Here is an 11,300-nt window from a genome sequence, read left to right as displayed (position 1 = left end):
GAGGTGCCTTTGACCCAGCAGAGTCCCTTCAGGCTCCAAGATCCAGGGGACAAGCCCAGGACTGAAGTGCATGGACAGCCTACTGTCCTGTACCAAGGTCTCAAGTGAAGGTGTGAGACCGTGAAAGTGAGCACAGGCGGAGCTGCACAGGCTTCTGCTTACAGTGCTAGATTCAGAATGTCCAGGGCCACTTCCTGCTAGGGGACCCAGGGTGAACCCATGTCTTGATGTGGACATGTTGCGGGACATTACTTTGTCTCCTCTTCTGCACGGGGCATCAGGAAGGTACTGCAGCTGGGAGATGATGTGACAGGTTGAGCACAGGCATGGCATGCAGAAGCCTTGGGTTTGATCCTTGGAAACACCATGAGTGACCCCTGAGCACCAACAAAACAAGAAAGGATGCTGGAAGTTTTCTATTTTCTACAAAGAAGAGTATGTGGCCTGCCACAATCACGAGAGGTGACTGACCCAGGCCTTATGTGCATGGATGTACACACCTGGCTTGGCAGATACATGGATGTCCCACACATTTGTGGGCACCAGGCCCCTTGTTTTTAGTTCTGTCTCTGACACTGTGTGGTGAGGGGGCAGCAGGCCTGGACTGCTGAGTGAGTGAGACAGGGCCCGACAGGCGAGAAGCACCTCTGAACTCACCAAGGGCTGGCAGCAGAGCGGGCAGACAGGCTTCCACACGCAGACATACAGCCTTTCCCCTCCTGCTCTGAGACATCATAGCCAGTGAGGAACTGTTTCACATCAACCACCCGTGGGTGCAGATGGAAACTGGAGGCAGCACCACTCCACTCCTGGGACCGTCTGTCACTCTGGAAAGAGCTTTCTGAACTTGCCCAGAGCAGAGCTGCTTATGATGACTGTGACGTCAGCTGTGCCAGCTTCAGGGAACACGGCTACCTCCTGCACTGTGGTCTCTGCATGCAGCCAGCTGTGCAGGAGAGACAGACAGGAAGGGGTGCCTGACCATCTCATCCTACACCTGTTCACCACACAAGCGCCAGCCCCAGTCCACACTCGCACCCCACATCAGGACCCTATTCTGGCTGGCTGAGGAACTGGCATGAACCTGACATGAAAAGGAAGGTGAGGCCCTGAATGTGCAGGTGACGTTAATCACTTCTGCTGCTGGCAAGTGGCTCACCTGGAACTCCCTTTCCTGTTTCTTATCCCTCCTACTTGCACAACGGAACCCAGGCCCCACCTTGTCCCCCACCTCCATCCTTCTGACCTTCCATCCCCACTGGGCCCCCCTGATCGTCCATCGCCCTGAGCCTCCATGCCCCGAACCCTCTATCCCAACCTGGCCCTCCATCCCCCCCAACCACCCCTCAGACCCTCCATCTCCCCTGACCATCCCCCAGACCCTCCATCCCCTGGGTCTCAATTACTTCCCAATGCCCATGTACCCATCCCCACAGACCTCTATCCTTTCACTGTGCCCACCCCAGGCCTTTATCTCCTCCTACCGGGCAGCCCAAGTCTCCTCACCTGAGCTGTGGACCATCCAGATGGACTCGGAAGGTGAGAATCTGTTTCCCTGTTGCCATCAAAACAGCATCTTCCAATTTAGCTTTCAGCTCCTCCAACCCTTGTCCCAGAAGGGCAGACACAGCCACAGCATGTGGCCCTGTGGGACAGTACCTGGGAGAGAAGGAGGCAGACCCTGCTCAGTGGCAGTCCTAAGAGTACCACACACTTGCCTGTGACCCTCCAGTTACCTGAGGAAAGCACAGGCCACATAGGGGTATTCACAGGACAATACAAAGAGGACAAGGCACAAGAGAAGGCTGGGGTGGAAAGTGGGGTTCAATCAAATGTGTTGCTCAGGCTGTGACAGAATTTCTGGTCCCCGAGAGACGCTGGCACAGGAAGGCTTCTCGTAAGAGTAGGTGAACCCCACGTGATAGGTGCCCCAAACCAGGGTGCGAGGGAGTTATCCCAGGACAGGATAAACGTATGGTGTGGTGGGGGTCCCCCTGGTACACAAGGACAAGTCTACAGTAGTGGGTGTGGCTGGGACGTCACTCACTGTAGTGTAACATTGGTTTGTCCTTTCTCCCTTGCCACAGGGAGCTTAGGTTTATCGGGTTATATTCATCACAGTGCTCCCGAGTCACTCCCATTCCTGTGTTTATCTGTAAACTCTTCTCTGTGCTATCCTCCCCAACCAATTAATCATCTTTTCCCCCTAATCAGATTCTGATAACCCATTAAGATCAGATCCTTCTAAGGACACTGAACTTGTAAGTTATGTCTTTTGCATACTTAAAGCAATGTCCTTTCTGTATGGTCACAGGAAGACAGTTAACATTATGTTTTCGTAACTTGGGAGTTGACTGACTCCAAATAATACTTACTCCTGAGCATCTGCTTTCTCGACTCAGTTGCCCTTAGTTCCTAGAACCCCAAAAGCAAGGTCCCAACAAGGGACTGAATGGACCCAGGGCAAGCTGTGAGCTACCCTGGCATCAATATGGGCCAGGTCAAAGCACCACAATACTCAACTGTAAGTTGAGGGCATGATCATGGACAAATGCTGTCATGATCCAAAAGTAATGATGAGATTAGGACCCTGCTGGGGTTAGGAAGACTAAACTGGCTTGAGAACTGTGGTCTACATATATTGCAGAATATATAGTGAGATGTCTTCAGGAAGAACCAAACCTTAAATTTATATCTCTTACTGTGCTCATACAGAATGACATTGCTAGACAGATTAGAAGTAGATTTACTACAACTGTTTAAGTGGATTACTAGCACAGCGGTAGGGCGTTTGCCTTGCACGCAGCCAACATGGCCGACCCGAGTTCGATTCCTGCGCCCCTCTCAGAGAGCCCAGCAAGCTACCGAGAGTATCTCGCCCGCACGGCAGAGCCTGGCAAGCTCCCCATGACGTATTCGATATGCCAAACACAGTAACAACCAAGTCTCCAATGGAGACGTCACTGGGCCCGCTCGAGCAAATCGACGATCAATGGGAGGGCCTTTACTTTACTTACTTTTACTAGCTGAGGAAAGAAGAAAGCGACACACCCTGGATGGTATCCCGCCCTTGAGCAGATCTCCTAGTAATCTGGAGTAATCTTTAGATGAGATTTTATCCTTGAGTTAATCTCCTGGAGGAGTGGTCTTACTCCTCTCTGTTGATTTGTTAATGTTCAACCCACCTTTGTATCACCACCCTATGTGATTGCTATAAACTAAGACTGTAAAACTGAGGGGGCAGAGTCAGATCCAGAGGCCAGAAGGAGGAGGGGGAAGCAAGAAGGAAAATGAAGGGGGCTGGAGATAGAGAAGCAGAAGGGGAGTGGAGATTGGAATAAACTACAATTGATACCGACCAACCTGGCCCTCGTTCCTTCCTTCGCCTACCTATCGCCTTTGGCCTCCCCAGGGTGGGAGAAGTGGCTCAAGACCACTGAATGCAGTGGCAAGAGAGAGCGCTGCCAGCTTTTTGAAAACACACAACTCACCCAGGTACCAGGTCCACCTTGTTGTGAACTTCCACGATGGAGGCAAGGAGTGGGGCGGGCAGGTGCAGGCCACGCAGCGTGGACAGGACACAGGCCTTCTGCAGCTCGGCTTCAGGGTGGCTCATGTCTCTTACGTGGATGATAACATCCTGCCACCAGATGGGTCTCGAGGTTGGGATGTGCAGGCTGTGGGTCCCCAGAGACACACGAGGATACAGCAGGCCAGGACTGCCCCCACAGAGCCCATCTATCTTGCGGGGAGTGGGCAGGATGCAGGGACAATAAACTGATGTACAAGTCACAAGCCCTCCTGGTGATCCCAAGTCCTGCCTGCTGCCAGGCCACTCAGCCTTGTGTGCCAGGATTGTGACCACTCAGTGTGCCATCACAGCGTATGTCCCCATATTAGTACATCACGTCCCTGTCACATGCCAGCTCCAGCACATCATGTCCCTCTCATGTCCCAGTTATATTACGTGTCATGTTCTCATCATGTCTCCATCATGTCCCAGACCCATCCCAGCTACAGCATACCATGTCATATCCCTGTCCCATCTGAGTTTTGTCACATACCATGCCCTGGCTGTGTCCTGCACCATGGAGTCCTCTGCACCTCCCCAGTGGTAGCAAGAGGCCAGTTAGAAGCACCACCCAATTTTCATTCATTTGGGCTTTCATCCTTTTGAGAAATATTTAATTTTTATTGACTTATTTAAGTTTTTGGGCCACACCCAGTGGTGCTCAGATGTCACTCCTGGTGGGGCTTGGGGAACCATATGGGAATCAAACCCAGGTTGGCCATGTACAGGCCTGAGAAACATATTAAACAAAGTTTAGAGCATTTCACATTTTAAAGAATACTTTTCCTTATTTATTTTTCTCAATGGAGCTCAGGAGCTAAACCTGGCTCTTGCTCAGAGGTCAATCTCAATGGTGTTTGGGGAACCATGCAGTGTTAGGAGCAGAGGCTGGGCCACTGTAAAGCTGTGCTCAGTCCTTGGAGCATGGCCCCAGTCCCTGCTTTTCCAATTTCAAGGGTTTCCATGAGAAGGCTCCCTGGTGTTGCCAGGAGGTACTGCTTACATTTGTGGTTTCAACTTCAGGGCTATATGTGTACACACACACACACACACACACACACACACACACACACACACACTTTCAACATATAAATGTGTTTCAGAGGTTCTTGGTCTAGGAATCCTGCCAAGATAATGCAGTTGCCCACCCTGTCTCGCCTGGTCCAGAGTTGGATCATGGCAAACTTGGCTTCACAGGCTGAGGGAAGGTCTCAACTTGCCTGGCTACCTGTCCTCAGGCTTCCCTCTTAATCCCACACTGCTGGACAAGCCACACTGTTCTCCTATCTCTGAGACCCCTCCAAACTGTGCCCAATGACAGCACAGTTTGGTGGGAGTACCTTTCGTTCAGTTTGTGGCTTTCCTCGTGTTCTCTCTGGGGCACTTTTAAGAAGGAACAGAGCATGAACCCTTGGAACAATCATTGAAGCTGCACATCAGCCTGACCAATGACTGAATGGTATTCTCCCATTTCCCTGGACAGTGCTGTGTGCTCCTTAACTCCAAAAGGGGGGCTCACAAGACCACCACAGCAGAGAGGCTCAACATCAGCTCCTTGAGAGGGTAAGAGGTGAGAGAACTACCCTACAGGCTGTGTGAGGGACCCAACACTGATGTTATGTATGAGTGACCTACCCTGGTGATGTCAAGTATGAGGGACCCGCCCTGGTGATGCCACATGAGGAACCTGCCTTAGTAATGTCACTAATGAGGGATTCGTGTTGGTTATATCACACATGAAGGGCCTGCCCCTCGTCATGTCACATGCTAGGGACCTGCCTCCCGGTGAGGTCACATGGGAGTGACCTGCCCCCCTCCCACTGTCTGTAAAGGGTTTTGGACCCTGGGATGACCACACTCACCGAATGGGCCACATCGTCCAGGGTGGCAGAAAAGGACTCAATGAGGCCATGGGGCAGCTGGGAGAGGAAGCCAATGGTGTCCATGTAGATGACAGTCATGCGGGAGGGCAGTGACCCTGCATGGGCTGTCACATCCAGTGTGGCAAACAGCTGGTCCTGGGGCTGGATGGCAGCATCCCCCGTCAGTGCCTTCACCAGTGTGGTTTTTCCTGCAGTGGAGAGCAAGGAGACATGCTGAAGGAAAGGCTCCTGTAAGGGCTTTGGGCTGCTAACACGTCTGACCCTGTCCCTGATAGGCAGCACCCAGTGCTGAGGCCCTGCAGGACCCTGGAGGGTAAGGATGTGGCTGCCTCTGCACCAAGCAAAAGAACCACTTTAAGTCTGGGGGCCTGTTTGGTTGGGTGATGGCACAGATGGGGTGCACAGAGGGATGGTGAGCATGGGACTGATGTTTACGGGTGATGCTATAGAGGGGACAAAAGGTGACAGCGTAGATGTGGGGGTGATGTTGGAATATGGGAAGATACAGTATGTGAGATGGGTGAGTGTATAAACAGCGTGTGGAGCAGATGAGAGGTGACGGTGTAAGACGATGATGTGGAGGAGGATGCGTAATGTGTATAAAGGGGTCTTGGCGGAGACAATGGGGGACGGAGTTTGGATGGGGAGTGAGAAAGGTAGGCATCTGTATAGACAGACAGTGGACAATGGTGTACACAGGATGATGTATAGATGCAGTGAAGCAGTGATTAAATTTCGGTGGATTTATGGTAAATCCTCGGGTGGACATCTGATTAGAGCTACTAGAAGGTGCAAATATGAGAAACATTTTGTGGACTCGTAGGGCAGAAATAAAAACAATTAGATAAGGAGATTTTTCTATCAGTATTTATAATGCCACAAAATGGACCCTGGGATGACCCGCCATGTCTCCTGTTAAGGCCCTCCCATTGATCGTCGATTTGCTCGAGCGGGCCCAGTAATGTCTCCATTGGAGACTTTGTTGTTACTGTGTCTGGCATATCGAATACGTCACGGGGAGCTTGCCAGGCTCTGCCCTGCGGGCAAGATACTCTCGGTAGCTTGCCAGGCTCTCCGAGAGGGGCGGAGGAATCGAACTCGGGTCGGCCATGTTGGCTGCTTGTAAGGCGAACGCCCTACCGCTGTGCTATCTCCTGTTAAGTGGCAATAACTTTTTTGTAACCACACAGATATGTCTGCACACCAGCACAGGACTAGGACTGGTGGTTGAAACCCCTTGGTGTGTATGGAAGTGACGAAGTGTGGTGGATACAGTCAGGTGCAGTGAATGTCTATGTAGATGCTTTGGAAGCAAACACAGACATAAGGTCCCTCAACACCACCAGCATCCCACAGCCTTTCCTGAACACAGATGCCCATCTACAAAGGACCATGTCCGGGCCACACCTGTTACTAGTCATCTGACCACAGGTGGCCACCAGCTGATCCTGCCTGAGGGTGAAGTGAGGTCATCTCATCTGTAGGGACCTTGAACGCAGGCAGGGGGAGCCTCAGGGTTACCGTGCCTCCTGAGGGACCTTAGGGAGTCTGTTTGTAGGCTGAGGTTCCAAGAGTCAGGCAGAAGCTTGTGGTCTCCTGGGAGGTGTGTGTGGCCTGGATTTAAGGCAGGTGGCCCAGGTTCCTGGGAAGGCACTTCATTGTCCAGCCTCAGATCCACAGTGCATGGCCAGCCACTCATGCATCATGTGGAGACCACCAAGGCCCACAGAGACCCACAAGTGAAAGTGAAATCAGGGTATGAATCTGGTGCTGCCATCTCAGTAGGCTGTGACATCCTGTCCCTCACACTCTGAGGGGCCCAAAGTTCTTCCTGTTACATGTATCTTCTCTTCATACAGCCTTTCAGATGTATACTTTGCACCTGAAAACACACTGAGATATCTGGTCATGAAATTTGACACTTCTGCTCTGGGAAGTGCGTGTCCATGATGAGGGAAACCAAATGTCACTTCCAATTTCTGTTTGGAAATGCCCATAAGAGGGCAGTCACACATGCACCTGGACCTTGGGCCTGGACCTTGTATGGCTCACTCATCCCATGGACTGGCCTGCTTCATGCTCTACTAGTACCAGGCGATTTCTGCTGCCTGAAGGGTCTTCAGGGGGTTCCCTGAGCCCATTCGTTCGGCCCTCAGGTGTCCCACTCCTCATGTCTGCACTTCTCAGACAAGTTAGTGTACTTGTCTCAGGACACCGCAGTCAGGGAGGAACTGTCTCAGCACACCACAGTCGATGTCCCTGTCTCAGGACACCATAGTCAATGTACCCTGCACTAAGCAAACACTGATTTTGCACTCTAAGCACTACCACCCACTGCAGTCAGTATTCTGAGTGTTGCTATCTTGGTACCCCACTTCCCCCACCTTCTGCATCCACTCACTCACCACAGTTAGTGTATCCCACCACTGAAATGACTGGCAGCTCCCGCTGTTGCCGCTGCCGCCCCAAGAGGCGTCTTTTACTCCTGAGTTTCTCCAGGGCCTTCCGTATCTTCATTTCCTTCTCTCTTAAGAGGCGTTTCTGGACCTGCATGAAAGATTCTCCTAAAAACACCCAGGATGGTGGTGAGCAAGCAGTACTAACAGGGGAACATGTCAGAGCAGCTCCACCTCAGGTCCCTGGGAATGTAGAGGGTGACAGAGGCTGCTCCCCACAGCCAGAGACTGTCCACCCAGGGGTGGCCTTGCCTCCAGACTGCACCTTGGAGGTCAGCTGAGCTCCCCTTTACCCAGGAAAGCCAAGGGGAGAGCCAAGGAGAACCCAAGATATATGCAATGAGCTAAGTGTACCCCAGACATGTCTCCCTCCTGATCTGGAACCCAGGTCAACCTTCTCTGGGAAACAGTCTCTGCAATTGTGAGGCTGAAGTGGGTTCTTCTGGGAGTGGACAGCCCTAAACAAGGTTCTGGTGTGACCCTCAATCCAGTCCATGTCTTCACAAGAGACAAAAGAGACACATACACAGGGGAAGCCACACGCAGACAGAGCCAAGACAGGAAGGCGCAGCCACAACCAGCGGATGGCAGAGCCCCCCAGAAATTGAACAGGCAGGGAGCACAGCCCTGGAAGTCGTGGTGGTCGGACTCTGGTCTGCAGGACAAAGGGAGGTGCTGTCCAGTGTGTGGTCCTTTGTGACAAGTGCACAGAAGACCACACCAGCTCAGTTTGTGTGAATGTATGCACAGAGGTGGATACCTGCTAAGACCTTCTAGGGGTGCTGTTTCAGGACCCCCCTCCCAGCGCCCAGTCAGGATGAGGCCCACGTTACCTGACCCCATGATATAGCGAGAGCCCCCTCTGTGCTCCAAGCAGCTGCTGCCATCTTTCAGGTTGGACCTGGAATGAAAACGGAACAGCTGAGAGTTGCAGGCCTGTCTATAACTTGGCTGAGAGAACTGAGAGGGCGGCACACTTCGGGACAAGAAGACAACTGGGGTTGTGGCCTCAGAACGGAGAGACTGGAGTCTTAGGTGCTCCTAGGCAGCGTGAGGAACACTGGCCCAGACTGGAGAGGGATCCCTAACATGAGGGTGGCCCCACAGGCACACTGCTAGGACACAGACCCCACCAACTACTGGCCTGGGGTGTGGCCACTTTATGTCACATGCACTCCACAGGACAGCCACCAACAGGGATTCAGGGAAGGTCCATGGAGTGTCTGCCGGCACCTCAGGAGGGGCAGCTCTGCCAGGGCCACCTGCAGCTGGGCCTCCTGCGTCCTTGCATTGCAGCGGAAGATGTGAAGCACCACGGTGAACCGGTCCAACACCCGCACGCCCCATAGAGTTTCCAGTTCTTTCTGCAGCAGGAGGGGTGTGTTCAGGCAGGGGCAGATGCAACACACCACTGCATGCCTCTTCTGCCCCACCCCCATCCCTGCTGTTCACCCTCAAGCTTGGGCAGGAACCAATGGGCTAGGCAGTACCTGAGTGGGTGCAGCCAGCCGCTCCACATTCAGGAAGACAGCTGTGATCTCTGAGGACCCTCGGATTGTCTCTAGTAAAGGAAGGCTCGTCAGGGGGCCAGTCTGTGAGGGACCAGCCCTGCACTCTGTTGGGCTGTGTCTGCCTTCAAAGCACATATCTGAGGAGTCAGTCGGGCTGAGGCAAGAGCTCACAATTCCACAGGGACAAGAGGGGATGGGTTCTGTCGGCAGGGATGATGGAGTCACAAGAACATGCCCAGATCATGGGGCATAGACAGTAGGGAAGACTGGGTAGGGCCAGAGGTAGCTTCCCCCACACTCTCAACCGGGCAACATACTCTCAGAGCCTCATCCCAGCTCCCAAGGGAAAAGCAGCTTCTGGACAACTGCCCCGTGTTTCTGCAAGGCAGCCTTGTTTCAGGGTTAGCCATATTCCTCCACTTCTCTGAGAGGAGACAATTTTAGGGGGGTGGGGGGGAGGGACACTCACCTGTCAGGTGCTCCAGGGTTCCTTTGCTGAACAAAAGCTTCCTGTCAGGTGTTTTCATGGGTATCACCAATGTCTCCACCACTGACCAGTTATCTAGGGTGCCTACCAGTGCCTCTGCCTCTGCAACCTGCCACTTGGCTTTAGGGAGAAAGAGGCCAGTATGAGGGCTGGTGTCCAACCATGCCCAGTGCATCCTACTCTGTGCTCCTCTGTTGGGTTACTGCCTGTTTTCTGCAAGCAGGTTCCCTGGAAAGCACCTGCATGGGTATTTGTCTGAAACACAGCTGTGTGCTTCTAGAGAGCCAGTGATGGATGAGGTGGTCAGAGGAGTGGGGTCTGCGACCAGCGGAGTGGGAGCACCGGCATGGTCAGCCTTATGCTGGAACTGGGTGGGAGGAGGTGAGGGGACGCCCTGGCCGGTCCTGACCTGCTGGAGGTCAAGTCTCACGAGGCTCCTTATGAACAGTGTGTGCGAAAGGATGCCGACTCCTTGTCCTGGGTGTCATCCAGAGCTGATCCCAATGTAGGAAAGAAAGAGAGCATCCACCCAGGTCCATAGTCATAGGATAGGATGACACGAGGCAAAACTCTGATGCACCCAAGGCCCAGATGCCTGCCCCCATAACCCTGACCTCCAACTACTCATCCTATAGGCCTGGAAGCTCTGTCCCGGACTCTCCGTTAGGGGCCTCAGAGTCCTGCTTCCAAAGCCCTCTTGCCTCAGTTTCCGCAGTGGGTTAGCCCTCCGCCCCATTGGTTACGGTCCTCGGAAGCCCGCCCCCATCTCTCCGCCTCTTGGAATCTAGAATGCGGGTACGACCCTCACAGCCCCGCCTTATAAAACCGCGCCCTCTCAGGCTTAGGCCCCATTGGTCAAAATCAGAGACGCCCCTTCCCCCCCCAAGGCTCGCCTCCGGGACTATTCAAGGGTACAAAGCATTCGTAGCCCCGCCCCCAGACTTAGATCTCATTGGTTACAGCACTAGAAACCACGCCCCCAGAGCGCGCCTGACTTACGGCCATTGGTTCTGGCCCTCGGCGCCCCGCCCACACGTCACCTTGTGTAAGCTGGGGCTTCCCGGGTCCCCACTTGACCTCAGGGTGAATCAAACACACGCGCTGCGTCCCCGCCGGCAACAAAGGCTCCCTCTTCAGCAGCGCCTCATCTTCTCCCGCATCGTCTGGCTCTTCCTCTTTCTCTTCTCCCGCCCGGCTCCTCCGGCCTTTAGTTCCTGGGCCCCACTGCCCGCCCCCTCGCCCCTCCTGGCCCTGCGCACCCCCATGTCCTACAGAGGCGAGCCCGTGCTGGGGTTGGAACGGCAGCGGGAGCGTGACCCTCGGTGACCGGAGGCTGCGAGCCACGCGAGAGAGCCCGACCCCCAGGAGGACGGCGGCCCGCGCGGCCCACAT

The 11,300-nt window shown here is 53.7% G+C and overlaps 1 protein-coding gene across 2 annotated transcripts; it reads right to left on the bottom strand.

Moving 5' to 3' along the window:
* Positions 1 to 125: 125 nt before the first annotated feature.
* Positions 126 to 11,300, bottom strand: GTPBP6 (GTP binding protein 6 (putative)). Of its 2 annotated transcripts, XR_008795301.1 has the most exons (11): positions 10,949 to 11,300; positions 9,891 to 10,028; positions 9,401 to 9,471; positions 9,144 to 9,274; positions 8,744 to 8,811; positions 7,860 to 8,018; positions 5,434 to 5,642; positions 3,492 to 3,640; positions 1,507 to 1,659; positions 658 to 946; positions 126 to 377 (listed from the first exon to the last, which is right to left on the bottom strand). XR_008795301.1 is itself a non-coding variant. In XM_056135145.1 (10 exons), the coding sequence occupies exons 1-10, from the start codon at positions 11,298 to 11,300 to the stop codon at positions 823 to 825; spliced, it is 1,554 nt and encodes a 517-aa protein (XP_055991120.1). In that variant the 3' UTR covers positions 402 to 822. The 2 variants fall into 2 exon arrangements, 1 of the variants encoding a protein (XP_055991120.1); XM_056135145.1 differs by lacking the exon at positions 126 to 377 and having other exon boundaries at positions 402 to 946.

This window comes from Sorex fumeus, unplaced genomic scaffold (genome assembly GCF_029834395.1).
Source record: "Sorex fumeus unplaced genomic scaffold, SorFum_2.1 ptg000110l, whole genome shotgun sequence".
NCBI classification, from domain to species: Eukaryota; Metazoa; Chordata; class Mammalia; order Eulipotyphla; family Soricidae; genus Sorex; species Sorex fumeus.
This window is presented reverse-complemented; position numbering and strand designations above follow the sequence as displayed.